We start from the raw sequence: 17,295 nt of genomic DNA, 5'->3' as shown, positions 1-17,295 counted from the left end.
CGTCACAATCATGGAATCACCTAGTAGGAAAGAGCACTTAGTGAGTCGTATAGCTCGTTTACATACGAACGTTGTTATGCACGCTTGTATTCTTTTGAAAGTACATCCTTGTTTTGAAAATATATTTTCAATCTTGTTGAGATTGAAAAATTGCTTGTTATTTTTTACTTAGTTTATTGACTTTATTGTAAGATGTCAACAGTTAGAATTGAGATTTTTATTAATATTAAGCTACCAAATTAATACTACTTTTTTCTGTATAATTATAGGTTTTTTGCGGCAAAAGCTAAACATTTATAAAACAGGCAAGCTTATATTGCGAATTGAAAATATTTTCTTCCTCTTTTTATCAAATATTACAGGTTGTTTCGTTAAGCAAATCTGCATAATTGTACTCAGAAAAAGTTTTAACACATTTCTTAACTAATACTCAAGTAATATTATTTTATCATTTTTAAATGAAACACAATTATAATACACGATGAAGAAAATCATTTTCTTGTTGTGCCTAGGATAATATATTATAATCGTAATAAATTTTGCCAACGTATCTTCATTTCACCATTTAAAAATCCCGTCACATTTTCTCTTTAATAAACTCTACTCAAAATTGCCACTTCACTGAAAGTCAGATTAATTTTTATAGATCGTATAAATTGGTAGCTTATTTATGATAGGTCAGCAAAATATATATTGACACATACTCGTGCAAGTGAAGCGAGTGGAAATATATCATGGATACGCGACTTAAGCGAACCGTGTGATGTATAAAACATATCACCACCCGCCACATGTTTCCACACAAATTGCAAAGTACATGACACAAACTTTATCTTGCTCGCTGCTTTGAGATTTTGATGCCAAGCTCTTGAAATGACTTGTCATTATATACTTACGTTAACACTAAAAAACTTTGATAATGTGATGGAATTAATCAAAGTTTTAAGACCTGATTATGTCTTTGAAATAGTACATATCATCAAGACCGAATCAAACAAATATATTTTTCAAAAACTAAAATGATTACTTTTTCATTTCATTTGAATAAACTGTTGTGAGGTAACAGAACGTGACGATTATTAATTTAATTAGACACAGCTACTAATTGAGCCGAATTATATATTCCATAGTCAATATTCAAAGTATATTGCAATAAATTAAATTCACAGTTCATTCATTTAAGCATGATGTTTGAGCGTACGGATCCGTGTTTATGGCTTATTCATATTTTGAATTGTTTATTTGCTCAATTAATTCATTATTGGATTGGAATAACCAATAGATGAAATTACATATACATTAATAATTTAAGCAATCTGATTAAAAGAGCCACTTGACATTCAAAAAATCTAAATAAATTATTATTGATTCACTTGGATAAAAAAGTAAGGTAGTTATAGGTAAGTCTACCACAAAGTAGAGATCGATACTAACAATTAACATTTGAATTAACAATTTGGAAAATTTGAGCTAAGAGTTGAGCTTAATATGGATGTAACAGAAAAAAAGCCCAAAACCGAGTTTTTCCTCTTTACATGGTTTAAAAGCGTATTGTGTTCCAATAAGCTCTTCTCATACAACTGCGTTACATTTTTGATATTATTTTAAATAATAATTTATATGTTTCACAAAAAGTGCCTATTCTAATTAATAAACAAATAAATGCAATGAACAAAGTTTAGCATGCAAATAAAAGTTTTAGCAGCTGGAGCCGAACTAGAAGCTCTGTATTTCGGCTTACAGAGTCAATCCCCTCAAATTACATTAAATAATTTACTTAAATGCTTGCATTTACATATCATATCACAATATTATAGTTATTAGAAAGTCATATTAATTGGAAGTTAAAAATTAAGTTAAAAGTTAGAAATTAAGTTGAACTTACCATCGTGAGAGTCGTATATGTAGAGAACATTCGCCCACTGGTAGTAAATAATGATGTCCATAATCGCCTTGTGATAGTCTGGTCGTAAGCTCAAAGCGAAGTCCTCAACACCAGGTGAGCTGATATGTAACTGGAAGAAAAAATATTAAAAAATAACGTAAGTATATTTAAAATTACTCATTAAATCAAATATTAAAGGCGTTTTTCCATTACCAATAATGCATCCAAATTCTATTTGAATTTATATGAATACGATTGTAAATCATGACTGTTGCTAACGAGTAATTTACATAAACAATATTATGTATTTTCTATATTATAGTAAATTATTTTTTTATAATATTACCTAAATGATGTTTGGAAAAAAGGGTAAATAATGTTTCAATAATTAGATCTCTGTGTTCTTACTTAAAGGAGTTCCAAATACTAGTACTATACACCTGCACTACTTTCAAATGAATAGCAAGGACGTTTTAACTTCATGTCTTATCGAAGCTGTCAAAGAATGGCATACCAACAAAGGATTGCATCTAAGCATCAAATTCATTTATAACCTCAAGTTGGACAATACAACTTTTACTTTCCTAATGAAAACATCATTTTTGCCTAATTTTGAGTAATTATTTTCTGTATCGTACTGATTTTATGATACATTCGTAGTTGTCCAAAAAAAATTATAACATCAACGACATTGGTCTCTCTCGTACTATGAAACGCTACATTGGAATGAAAAAAATATTCTACTTCTTCTTGTACCTCTCGGTAGTAGTGGTTGGCGGGCAGTTCCGCAAATTTTCGAGGTCGCAATTTTTTTTTATAAAGAACTACTGTCATAAGTACTGATAAGTATTATCAGACGATTTCAGAATTACTTTTTACGCGCGCCGAGAAAATATGCCATAAAGCGGATATGAGAAATAAAACTAAACGATAAGTTATATATTAGTCGGTTCTATTGTATTACGTATTCGTAAATTCACGTTTGTTTTTTTTTTTGATTTTATGGCCTGGTTCATATTTCAATAATTTGATAAAATGTAGATGTCAGAAGATTTAAGAATCACAAAAATATATTAAACCGATTATTTAATAAATGGTTTTATAGCATAATGTACTGCAACGTGACTTGCAAGTTGAGCATTAATTTGATAAAATGTATATTTCTCAGAAGTAGGTTCACTTTTTTGCTCAAGATTTTTTTTTTCTGCAAATACAAAACACATTTTATTGAATGTAATTGTGTGATATAAAATAAAATGATAAGTTCAGGTTGATAGATTAATATGTTAATTCAACAAGAATAACGGAAAATAAAATAAAACTAACTGAAATATTTACTACCAGCAAGCGTATTGCAAATTCAATAGCTGTACCAAAGTGATGACCAATAATATTTTATAAGCAATTAACATACAGTTAAAAATTCACTGCCACCAAGAGCGGGTTAAAAGTTGAAAGCTTATATTTGTTTAATTTTATTTTCAATAATCCTTGATTGTATAACATCACCAATAATTGGATTGTGCCAATATTCATTCTGAATTCCCAATCGTTGATCTAGATTATAAGGCAGACGAGTATTTGACCATGGCGATTCAAAGGAATTACATTATTTGATACTATTGAATAAAGATATTCAGAATTTTGCTTAAAAATTGCAAGCAATTGCCATCATTGTAATGTTTTTTCAAGTATCAATTCCATGTATTATATTTTTATGACTATTTTATAAATTTTGATTTCATCTTCTTTACATAGTATACAAATGCAATAGAATTCAACGAAAAATTATAGAAATATTATAAAGAAAAATTTCAGAAATATATCCAATGGACCTCGCTCTAGGCGGGCTTCATAAATCGAGTTAACAAACTCTTAAGCGGTATGTAAATATCAAAATTAAAAATATTAATTATTTTTTGTTTAAAATAAAAGTTCCTGTACCTATTTTTTTTGGCCTCAGACTTACCTACCTTTCAGACTGTTACTTGTACGTTCAATGTTCGTGATTGAAACTTTAACTTACTATATACACATTCCAAATTCAAATTACTTTTAATTCCTAGGGATTAAAAAAGTATTTTAGTCCCTGTTTACGGGAAGCCAATTAGCTCTTTTTGAATAAACGTGATAAAAACAAATTAAACGCAAAAGTATATAGGTCCTAGAGAAACATAGTTTTAACAAAATCATAGAGATAACTCTGTGAAGGCGAATCACTACTACGGTCACAATTAATTTTACTAAAACTTTAATGAAAAATTGTCTGATATACGACGCAATTTGTCGTTATTCAGTACCTACTAATCCTTATCCGGCCATATGATCAGAGACAATTCTGGATAATGGATGAAAAAAGTGACGGAGTGGTACCCCAGAAACGGAAAAAGAAAAAGAGGCAGGCAATCCAAAAGATGGGAGGACGACATCCGAAACTTGGTCGGAAGCATGTGGACTCGTCTAGCCAGAGATAGAACGAATTGGAAAAATTTAGAGGAGGCGTATGTCGAGGGACACGCAGCAAGAAAAGTTTTTAATAATTAAGTTATGCAATATATTTAAATGTAATGAATGTAGTTGCTGCAATAAAGGCTATATTTATTTTATTTTATTTATTTATTTTATTAATCTTTATCCGAATAAATCGGTCGCTATAATGGAAAACATAATTATTATTTTTTATGTGTTTTTATAGATTACTCCATAAGACATAATTTTGGGTAAATATTTAAATGAAGCCTTGTCTAAAAGTACGTAAAGTAAGTATATTACGTTATCTGTCGCTTTGAGATCATGACGTATGTGTATATATCACTGACCTCTATTATATACTGTTGGACTGGCGGCTGTCAAAGTTCATTTGTGCCTGTTTGATATTCGCCATTTTGACGCTATTGGCTTATGTAGCGAGAGTCTACGGTACTAAAACTATTGAACCTTAGCAAACATCGATAGATGGTGGAAAAAATTAAAAAAATGTTTACTTTATTACGTTGATTTTTGAAGTATTTATAACACAGAAAACGAACGAAATTAATTCAAAATGCAAAAATACTTCAGGGTATTGTACGTTCCTTCGCAGCCATTTGTATTATACGTCAAAATTAGATCTCTTGACACTCGCGAGCGGCGCTTCAAATAGGCACACAAAAATTGCTGTCAAATATATGGAACAGCCTGTCCAGCGGTATATATACAGGTCAGTGGTATATAAAGTTAGAAATCTAAGATGGCTGCCGCGCAAAATGAACATTGCAAAGCAACAACACTAATACTGTTATAGGCAATCGATAGATATCAACGAGAATACAGCGAAAATACCTAAATATGAGGATACTTGCTAGAAATAGTTCATGACAGACAGCTATGGTGCATCCAATGCGGATGATGGATATGTAGCAACAGCACAAGACTGTTTGCCAATATTTTGTTATTATCACTCTTCTGAATTGCTTCCTACTATTAAATCAAATTAAAATACGTATTGTTGTTAATAGCGTTATAATAAATCCAGTTGTGTACATAACGATGAAGAATTGCTATCACTTGATGCCAATCTTATCATAAAAATCATATCAATATCACTTAACATCTAAAAAAATTTAACTGAATTTAAAATTAAAAAAAAATTAAAAAAAAATATATTAACTATATTACTACCTTATAACATGAGCTATATGCAAGTGAGTCCTCTTTGATCATAAAAATATGAGATAAGGTGAAACAAACACTCTATGTTAGACAATAAAATATTTTATAAGTTCCGCACAAAATATATTGATTTGCATTCTGTTAAGATCTACTATTTCATATTTGAATCAGATACTTCATTCATCAATATAATTTTGAAATCCTTATTTCAAAGTTTCGTGTTTATTAAAACATGGTTGTCGCGAAATGGGAGCAAATATTCTCACTTATTTCCCATGCTACTTAAAATATTGCCACATAAACGTTAAAATTGCACATGATGCCTTTTAACGCACTTCCTTAAAGTGACAATTTCCCATATGAGCCATCCAGAGACGCCTCACCTAAGAATTTTTATGCCAAAAAATATAATCATCTTATTTTCTCTATAAAAATATAATTCGAACAAAAGCTTCGCGATAATAAAGGTACGCGTAGGCTTAAGGATCTTGGAAAAAATACGATGTAAATATTATACGAAATAAGCAGTAATTTTAACGTAATTTTTTCAACATTATGAAGGAAAAGAACTTTTAAAGCATTCAGATTTGAGAGAGTTTGAGAGAAATGTTTTTCGCCACAAAATACAACTTGATATCTAATAATATTATCAAATTATAATTGGGAATGGATTGCCTGCCCTCAGGCTATTAAATAATAAATATGATTGCACGATCTTACATTGTACATATTTTTTATGAAAAAAAAAAAAAAACACCCCGCTAAGTTTCTTCTCAGGTCTGAGGAATTATTAGGTGGTAGTTTTTGCCTTTCAATACATTACTTTATATTCTATTTTATACAAAAGTAATTGAATTTGAATTTGCGAATTGCGAGTTCAATTCTCTCTGCAAAGCTTAGTATGTGTTCACCACCAATCACCACAAGACACAAAACTAAGGCCAGTTTATGAAACTTTACAAGAATACCAAGTTGAAAACATAAACTCGTTCGGCGATGTATTATTAATGATGTACTGTGAAGAGCTACGTTTAATGGTAAGTTCATGCTTACGATAGATTATATTATAATGTTTTTTATAGGACAAACGAGCACACAAGTAACACATATTAAGTGGAGAGTTTTTTTTAATGGTGTCAAGGTGATTAGAGAGAAAGGCAGTTTATGCTATAAATTGGATTCTATAGGTTGATCGTACGTGTAAGAAAGTTGTAGGTGTGGCAGAAAAATTCAAAAAATTATGACATCATATCTTCGTCATGACGTTAACTGCTCTATGTAGTTTTTATAAGCACATAAAACGTTCGCATGCGAACAATAAGTGGAGTCTTTTTAAATAATTTCACGTATATAAACACTTTTAATAGTGCTCATATTGTCATAATATAGTTTTTTGTACAATAAGACAAAGAAGAAGAAGATAAAAGAAATATTATGCTGTCGTTACTTATGTTATTGGACGAATAAAACGATTGAATGAAGCTTCAGTAAGTCTTCTGTCAATTACATGTCAATAAAATGTGCCGTTGCGAAACGACTGCCGATATTTGAACATCGAAAATTTATTGTTAAAATTACAATAACTTAAATAGTTTCTAGAGGATATTTAACATGTAATCAGTTCTCATATTATTTTATTTAAATATTTAAAATAGTCAAAACGTTAATAATATTAAATAGGACATATTTAACATTATTAACGTTTCGCTAATATTTCTTAATAGATTTTAAAATTCCTCTAAAATTATCTAATTCAAATGTGCAATTCTCCTTACCAAAGAGAAAAAATAATGCTACATCAAAAAATAGTTAAGATTAACAAAAAATGGCTCATATAGTGTTCACTCCATTAATTCGCTGTTAGACTCTGTCTTGTTAGTATGGTAGTAAAAGTCAGTAGTTAATCTGTAAACATATCCTGAAATATCACTATTCAGACGCATATCCAAAATTAAAGATAACTAAGCTCCATAATCTTGGTGTTGAACCATTAAAGCAAACCTAAATATTCGGAGAAATGCACATAAATTATTGTTCCAACCGCAAATTAGTTTCCTTGCGCTATATCTGTTATGAAACCGCAAATGTGCCGCTACAAACTTAAACACAGTCAGACTCGACTTTGTACTTGCTATTGGAGGAGAAAACCAATGAATTTCTAATTAATTTCAAAATACCTTGAACGCTGTTTAACAATGCATGAATGCTAACAACGCGGCACAAACATAATATTTACAGACCGTCATGCTTTGGATTTCTACTAATTCATTTCCATCTAATACTGTTCTTTGAATACCATTATAGTCCATCGTAAAACTTGATTAGTATAAACAAACTCATAAATATGTATTATACCTTGTTACAATAACATAAACAATTTTCACTAAAAATACTCAATGACGTTCTATACATATGGACATATCATTCGCCGTCTGATAGCGGAACGGAAAAAGTGTTTTTAGAGACAATGTAAGCACACTTTTCTCCTTAGTCGTGTGTCAATCACAGAGTAAAGTAAAGTAAAATAAAGTATACATTTATTCATGACAACACAAAAATATATACATAGTAAAATTAACAAATTAAAAATAGGATGTCATGAAAAGGACACACACTCAGCATTTTTGGAATTGAAATAAATTCTACCCAAATTCCAACGCTGATTTTCAGTAGGTACCTACCAAGTCTAAGTTTTCATTAAAAAAAAGTGCTCAAATAATACTATAACGACGTAAAATAAAGGTGGTGTGATTTATCCCCGGTAAGTTTATTTTATTTATATATCATGGGTTGGCAGAAAGCGTAACTAACCTAGTAAAAAGAATAATTTTCCCTAAATGATACCCCTAAATTCAATTTTTTATTTTTTTGACGATTATTTTTATTTCATTATGATCCATCATTTAAAAATACATTCAATTTCGCACTTTTACGGCCAACCCCTGTTTTTTAATCACGATTATATATTATTTTGTTCCATCCACACATCCCCAATGGAAATCGAATACAATAACTTTAGTACGAAAAATTTTACGTACGATATATTTGGTAGGTCTGTGAATCGGTCGTCATCAATGTTTTATACCCCAAAAATTTAAATATTTGAATATTTTTAGTATTGTAATGTTTGCTGGATCAACTAGTAATATTATAAATGTGCACGTAAGTTTATTCGTTACGCTTTCACGCCTTAGCCACTGAACCAATGTTGATGAAATTCAGTACAGAGACAGACTAGAGCTTGGAAAGGACACAAGGACACCTTTTATTGCTTAGAAGGGTTGAAATAGGGAATGAAAGTTTGTATGGTAGTTTGTCACTATCGAAAATATCACCAGGAAATTTAAAAATGTAGGCACTTGATAAGAAATAAATAAAAATAGGAAATTCGTTTTTGAAATTTCGACATGTGTGAGTTCAAAAAGTGGATGAAAGTTCGTATGGCAGTACAAACAATGTCACTTTTTCATGCCTAGCAATTCGATTTTGATTATATTTAGTACAAAAATAGAACGCTTAAAAGTTACAGTTGTACTTTAAAAAAAAGGCTCTAAGGATAGGAAACTATATAGGTTACGAATATCAAACCCGCAAAATCTTTACGTTATAGCAAAGGATGGAAAAACAAAGTAAAGTCGTTTATTAAAATAAGCAATTTATAGTTTGTATGTGTATTATATGCAAAGTATTTTAAAAAATAAAAAATGAAAAACTATTCCACGCGGACGAAGGCGCGGGTAAAAACTAGTAGATAAATATTTATAAAAATCCATTGACTCGTAATTAAACACACATATTTATCATATAAATATGTTTTTTCACCTACTTGGATTCGAATCCGGGACCTCTAGCTCAGTAGGCAGGGTCACTATCCACTGGGCTATATATACTTACTAATTCTTGTAATGTAATAATGGTCTGGTAATGTCTTTTACATGCAAGTTGTTGATATGAATAATTCTTGATGTAATTTATTAAAATAATATATTTCGTGTAATATTAGGTTAATTTTCATGACATTGGTTTTGTAGTAGTTTACTCATAGTTTCCAAAAATTTTTCATTAAGTGAAATTTTGAAAATTGTTCGTTTGGAGAAGAAGGTAAACATAAACAACTTGCTTTTTTCTTGAAACATTTACACAATACAGTCAACTCAATTTTTCCACTTAAATCCTTACCTTTTCAGCTTCTAAAAGTAATTTATCTTACTCCCAATGAAATTTAATTTTGTAGAAAATTTTCCTCTTTCAGTCCTCAACGCTCATAATATTGTGAACTGGTGACTTGAAGAATAGATTAATTACAATATTATCACATTGTAACTAATAATAATTTATTTGACAGTATTTCTTTGTTTGTAATTACAATAAAAGTTTAAGAGATAAAAGATCTTGTATTTGTAAATTGGTCAGTCGTATTTGTATCATTGGGTTCGTTTGACCGTAGTTCTCTATCGACTCTTTTACATAGTTATTTTTTTATAGAATCAACGTTAAAGATTTTAACTGTGAACCATTAACTTTGTTGATCATATAAAAATAAATAAAAAGTAATAATAATGTATAGATGAATGAAAACACTTTATTGCACTAAAATATTATATTGAAGTTTGTACATTAAGCTATGGTAGCACTTAGTATTCAGTGAAAGTGATATTCCTCACTTCAGGGATTAATAATTATACATATTTAATTTGTAACCAAAATTTGTGAATGGTGCGGGACTGGAACCTGCGACCTATCGGGTTCATTCCAAGCGCTCTTCTACTGAAGGCACAACCTGAGAGTTGACAAGATACCAAGATTTACGAACCATACGTCACTTAAATGGTGGTCGTCAAACCCTACAGGTCACGGGTTTGAGTCCCGTATTGTTCATAAATTTTGGTTACAAATATAAGCGATTAGTAGGTTAAAGACATAAATACAGTTGCAGCACTATCTAGTGCAGACAGACAGCACAATAACTATTTTTGATGATTAAAATATGTTTTGAAATTATTGAATTTGAGGATCCTTTCAGACTATCCAAAATAAAATGTTCTATTAACTATACTAATATTATCAAAGTAAGTTTAAGGTTGAATACATAACCAAACACACCAATATCGTTAATGGTTCGTTGATGTGTCTATGGCCTTTCATCGGGTGGCCTTTGACAACGTCTGTACACTTGACGTGATGAATACATTACAAACAATCAAATCCAATTAAATCCGGTCTATTAGGTGACAGCCGCGGACGCTGAAATGCACACTTAGCATCTCTCAATACGTAAATCGCATTAAGATGACACAATAAATAATACGTACATCAAAAGCTGAGCTATACAGCTAAGTCAAAATTATATTTCACTTCTAAGTTACCTCTAATTTTACTGTACGAACTTATATTAGAGACTGTACTTTTTATTTTTTTGTAGGCTCGGCGATTAAACAATAAAATAGCTTGTGATACGGGAATAAAACGTGTATACCACAGTGAGAGAGAATATTATTTATTTGGGAGGTTAAAGATTTGGTTAGACACTTTTGCCATCAATATTTTGTTATAACCATAGGACAAGTATTTCATGTCGTTACGTCACTAGCTATAGTGTTCATAACCCTAAAACTATACATGAAAAATACAAATCAACTAACCATTTTGATAAAATTTAATGACAAAGAAATTAAGCTTTTTGAGCGGAGGTCATACCTACTGGGTGTTAAAGCGAATGGTTTTTCTGATGAAATGTGTATATTTGCAATACCCGGGATTTTAAGAGATGAGCTACTGGCCTTCTATAAAACATAAGAAAAATGTTCGATATTATATGATTGCTAATGTTGCGAAGCAAGCCATATAATTGACACTTACTTTCAGCATAATTTGCAAGATGATAATTATTCTAGATCATTTTTTCTCAGACTTACTTTTTAAAGCCGACTACTTCGAAAAAGTCTTTTTATTTTTCGGGTTAATATAATATAGGCTTATTCTGACATTCACATAAAAATGTGGCTTTCTATTGGAAACTGAAATTTTAAATCGGTTCAGTAGATCCAGAGATCATCATTATTAGAAAGTATTATAATTTTTTCTCAATATTTCAATGTTTTTATAGTCTTTTGCTATTGGGGACGGAGATAAATCTAACAAATAAAAAATCACGAAAATCAGTCAAGTTGTTCTTCAGTTATAAGTCTGGAGCAACTATATTGTATAATGTATGTAAATTGGAACTAAGTATTTTTAAAGATGATCTCACTAATAGGTAAATGCTTGTAAGGTTAAAGATTGTTTGTAAGGATAGATAGGTACGAATCTATATCATATACATTTGTAAAAGTTATAGGTAGTAAGTGTAATAAACTTCTATAAACTATGTGTAACGATTTCTTTGGTCAGCATTAAAATGCAGATTTTGCGACTTAGAAACGCGTGAGCAAGCCACCATGACTGCTACCTCTCTGTGATTTGTTGATTGTCATTGAAAATGCAACTTTTAATAGGACATGCAGGCATTTGAAATTAATAACTCCCCTGTTTACACAACCGTCTGTGATGATATTGCGTACTCAGTAGTTTATCGTTATCATCATAACTATTCAAATATTTGTCCAAATTATGTGTAAGAGACAAAATATTGTATATAATTTAAATAGCAGTTTATAACGTGATTAGCTCAGAGGTACAGTGTTACAGACACTCATACGGATTCACAAGTCATCACAACGGTATTTCTTGTGGATACATCAAGGATTTGTAGTTAACACAAGTGTATGACGTGGTTAGCTCAGACGTACCACGCTCCTGACACTTTTTCTCTTAGGTTTTCCTCGTAGATTTATAAAAGATTTTCATAGCGCTGTTTTGAATTATTAAATAAAGGTACTTGACCATTATTCTGATTGATTATCCTCACACAGTGAGTCGTATTATGGCTGTAGTGACAACCCTTTTCGTATGGTTAGTAAAAGGCATTTATTTTCTCAAAATTGATTCGTTTAGAATTATTTTTGATGTCATTTCTGATAATTACTAGATACTACTACCGCTTCGGAAACAAATGGCGTTCTGAGAGAGAAGAAGGGGCGTAAGATCGGACAGCCTGGGTAGTCCCATCATCAGTCCGATCATTTAGATATTCAGCAGTGGAGTAATAGGATTTACGACAGAGCCATTTTTTTATAAAACATTTAAATTTATTTATAGATAATGCCTGAACAGTGGCTGGGACTTTATTATAGAAGTGTTTACATTTACCCTTAAAGCTATTATGTATCTTATGAAGCCTACTAGAATTAGCCACAAGCAATCCTACTAGAATTGGCCTTATTTCTAGTGTTATAATACTGAAATTAACTATCAAGAGCAAAAACGTGACGATTTTTGTGAACGTATATAAAATTTTCATAAATGTACTGATAATGAACAGTCATAATATTGATTTATTTAAATTTTTATTTGAGAGACTTTCTATAACCTAGCTGATATATAGTACGAACAGCTCTCTTTTGCAGAGCAAACAATAGTGTTTGTTTGTGATATAGATCAATGTCAGCAGCATGACCCTATAGTAATGGAATTTATTTTCCACCGATATCGTCAACTGTTGACTAGAATGGGGTGCCTTATAGATTTTTAATTAGCGCACCACATGGTCAGTTGGAACCATAGCCAGAACTTCCACTTACTGCACCTAAAGTCCGATTGCATGAGATTAAAAGTCCGATTTTCGGCTATGATCATTGCAATCAACCACGATGAATGTCAAGCTCGCAGAGATCATGAGTGCCATGGATGCAACCGCACCCATCAACAAAACAATCTTGTCTTCCTCCTGCAACAATAATAAAACAACACGGTGCACGGACACGCCCTCTAAGTTATTAAATTTCATATGCTCCTCTATCGTAACAAAATTTAAATTTCTCACTGTACAAAACATACCAAAGTATACGCGTCTGCATATCACCACACCACGTTATAAACATAATGAGACTTATACTCGTTACTTTCAGGAAACTCACAAGTTATGACATGTCTTAAGGCAGTGTTAATATCCCAGACGTAATAACTTATAACGCATCAATAAATTTACCACTACGATATTTTACAGAAAATACAATCATAAAATAGCAACTCACTGAATAATATTATCATAGGTGTTGCTACAAATAAGTCTCAACAGTCATTGGATACGATATTTTTTTATTAACTAACACAAAAGTTAAGTTTTAAATATTGGCGGCAGCTTGAACTTATTTTCACAAAAATGATTTTCTTATAAATTCAAACATATCATTCATTTTTTACGTAATGAGGGTGGCGAAAAATATTTTTCGCTATCACACGGTTTTGTAAATAGTAGATATGAAAGTGTTTTTTGGTTTTAAAACTATCTTCAAAAATACCATCGAAATATTAGTAAATTTAAGTCTTAACAAATGAACTTAACTTGAATCCTTTGTTCCACTTCTGATGACTAAGAAAGGACCTCCGTATTGTTTTTAAAAGTGACGTCGCACACGTCTCCACTGTTGACATCACAATTGTCGACTTGCTGGTGATCACTCACTCATAATTGGATCATCGAAATAAAACTGCACCAGTATTTGATCACCTTAGTATATTCCACAGGCAGCATAACCACGCCCCTGAGACTTCAGTACCGTACGACAGCTCGAGAACGAATGCATTGAGTGTCGACAGTATGGCCGTATTTATAGGGCTCGGCGCACGTGCTCGTGTTTTCAATTAATTCTTTTTAACAATAATTTTACATCACAATGTAATCGAATGATGATTTATGGTTTAATTTTAGAGTAAAATTATAAGTCTTATTTTTATAAAAGCTGTGTTGTAGTATTTGCGTTGATCTACATTATTATTTCTTTTTGTTATTCCTGTAGGCTTTGCGGCCCAAACATGAATTGCTCGCAGATTGCAGATTTTTTTTCCTACTTCTTGACATTTAACGTTATACATGATGGACCAACACTCCGTTTATAATTGGAATGATGATTTAAAAAAAACTAATTACAGTAGATCAAAATTGTTTATTGTTTTCGATAGTAAACAAAAGGGGAATTTATTTCTTAAAAATCACATCATCCATATGCAATACGTCATCATTCTGGCATTGCTGCAATCTAGAGCGGAACTTTTCGATGACAGCTTTACATGTTTCTGTTGAGATGTTTTGGATTTCTGTGCGAATACGATCCTTTAATTCGTCAAGAGTTACTGGGTTGGTTGGCTGGAATGCAGGGGTTTTTGGTCACCATGACATAGTGTCACTCGAATAACGACAATTTTGTCTATTAACATGCCCATTTAGGTGGAAGTGTGCCTTGTTGAGAAAAAAATGTTTGTAAAACTGGTGAATCGCTCTACCATTTCGTTCGCAAACTGCAACCTAGTGGCATAGTCCTGAGGCCTTAATTCCTGCACCATTAGGATTTTATAGGAATGTAGACACAAATCTTTTTTGAGAATGCGATTTAATACATAATTATCTTGGCACGTTAAGGACAGCAGACCGCTTTCGAGTTGATAGTCCAGGTTGGTCACGAACAGACGATTTTACTCGCTCCACGTTTTCGGGGTCCCTCGACGTTCTAAGCCGGCCAGATCGACGTAAGTCCATTGTTGAACCCGTCTTCTCAAACTTGAGCACCCATTTTTTAATTAACACACCTGATGGAGCTTGATTTTTGTGTCATATCTTGTAATGATTGCAAAACTTTCGTTGAGCTAAGGTCGCAGAATCGTTGTTTCGATAGTACTCGCGTACACAAAATGCACGTTGACTACCGCTAAACGACGCCATGGTACTAAATTCCCATTGGCCGCTCTTGCAATGCGTAACCCTTCCACCCCCCTCCGCCGCCGCTGCTAGACGCGGCAACCGATTCAAATGTAAACGGACTTTTGGTCCAGCCTGTATTTTAGACAATTCACACTTTACCTTTATAAATTATCATAGCCTTTGTGTTATTCTGATGTGTAAGCTATATTATTGTAGTAGTAGTTTTTGCGTGAAGAAGTAACACACCTGCACACATAAACTTTCACATTTAGAATATTAGATGGATATATCTGCATTAAGATTTGTTAATTATTATTACGATAAAATTTAAAAGAGTCGTTCATATTTAGAGCATCCAAGATACACTATACGTGTAGTTAAATGTGTACCAAAATACAGTATGGTTGTTTTGTTTTTTTTTTTTTTCAAAAGCCAGCGATAGCATTATGTCAATTTCTATGGTAAAGGTTTTCATTAACCATTTTAATCTTTAAAATTCATTTCTGGTGAAGTCACAGCGAGCAGAGGAGACAATAGAGCAAGAGGGCTACTTGATGGAAGGTATCATAATATTTTCACAACGGATGCCTTTACAAACCTTTGTTGAGTTGGTTGGGACGCAAGATAAATTATTATGAACTGTACTTGGAAATTATTTTAACCCTTAGCCAGTATTGCTATTTGAGAAAAAAAACCGTGTTAATTGGGTCACATTTAGCCATATTTATAAACTCAACCTGTAATGATTAGTTAATCATTGTAGTTAATAAAGTTGTAGTTAAAAAATGGTTAAATTCTAATTATATTTATTATTCATATAAGAGATTTCCACCTATGTATTAACTCATCACGATATCTCTGGATCCATAAGGCGTAGAGACTTGAAATTTCGTAGGAATATTCCCTTCGCCGAGCAGAGGTCAGATTGGCGAGAGGAATACTCGGTCAGCAAGAACGGATTTAACGATTTTTTTTTATTATGAACACAACAACGTCTGTCAGGTCAGCTAGTAATATATACAATAGATTCATATGAAATTATAAACATACAACCAGAATATTAAGCTTTAAATAAATGATACGTCTGTTTCATTTTCTTATGGCATTGCTATATTTTATTATAATGTAATATTATAATTTGCGCTCCGCGGTTTTATCCACGTGTGCAAATTTTTATCTTGGAGTACCGATGGATATAAGGAGGATAAACGAGCGTAAGGGGTACCTGATGGGGACTGATAACTGCCACTGAGACATCAGAGGAAACGTGGGAATCTTTGCCGGGCTTTTAAGTAAGTATACGCGCTTTTTGTGAAGGTTTTTCTGTCGCGTCGTCCTGAAAACAGTGTGCCAAAAGGCCATTCCAAAGCTTGGTAGTACGTGGTAGAAAATTGTTTAAAATCTAGATGGATATGATATGAACCAGGTGAGGATGATGATAAAGTATGGTGTGAGGCCTTAATTGGAGGGCAGCTATCAGGAAAAAATAGCTGTTCGTGATTAATTAGGTATAAGACACGCGGTGAAATATATCGAGATGATAGTGAGGTGCACGAGACAAAATAACGATATATAAGAACTATATTCCACTCTATTGATGACCCCCAGAATCTGAAGGATACAAATATTAACGCATTCAAAGAAATAAAAAAAAAACTTGTCAGTTTTAAAAATATTAGACTTTATATATTTCTTCTAAATTTGTTAAAATAATAAACGTTAAAAACTTACCTAATAGAATTACAAAAAATTGTTCTTGTTTCTTAATTTATGCAAATGATAATAACAGTGCTGTTCAACAAAAGCAAACAATAATTATTTGGCTCAAACCGTTGCAAATATCTTCCAAATTGTAGATTCATTGTTCAACTGACTGTAAAACCACAAGGCGCTTAAAAGTTAAATATATTAAGTTTGTAAAGCTTGTGTATAAATAGTTAATTATCATTGTTTCTACGTGTTT

The 17,295-nt window shown here is 31.6% G+C and overlaps 1 protein-coding gene across 1 annotated transcript in view; it reads right to left on the bottom strand.

The window, feature by feature from the left end:
* Positions 1-17,295, bottom strand: part of LOC126978683 (glutamate receptor 1-like) — a 189,245-nt gene that overhangs the window by 53,879 nt on the left and 118,071 nt on the right. The window contains exon 5 of the mRNA XM_050827684.1: positions 1,886-2,015. Coding sequence (XP_050683641.1) covers positions 1,886-2,015 — 130 coding nt within the window. The remainder of the gene's footprint in view (positions 1-1,885; positions 2,016-17,295) is intronic.

This window comes from Leptidea sinapis, chromosome Z (genome assembly GCF_905404315.1).
Source record: "Leptidea sinapis chromosome Z, ilLepSina1.1, whole genome shotgun sequence".
Lineage (NCBI taxonomy): Eukaryota > Metazoa > Arthropoda > Insecta > Lepidoptera > Pieridae > Leptidea > Leptidea sinapis.
The sequence above is the reverse complement of the archived record's forward strand: the minus strand, read 5'-3'. Positions and strand labels throughout refer to the sequence as shown.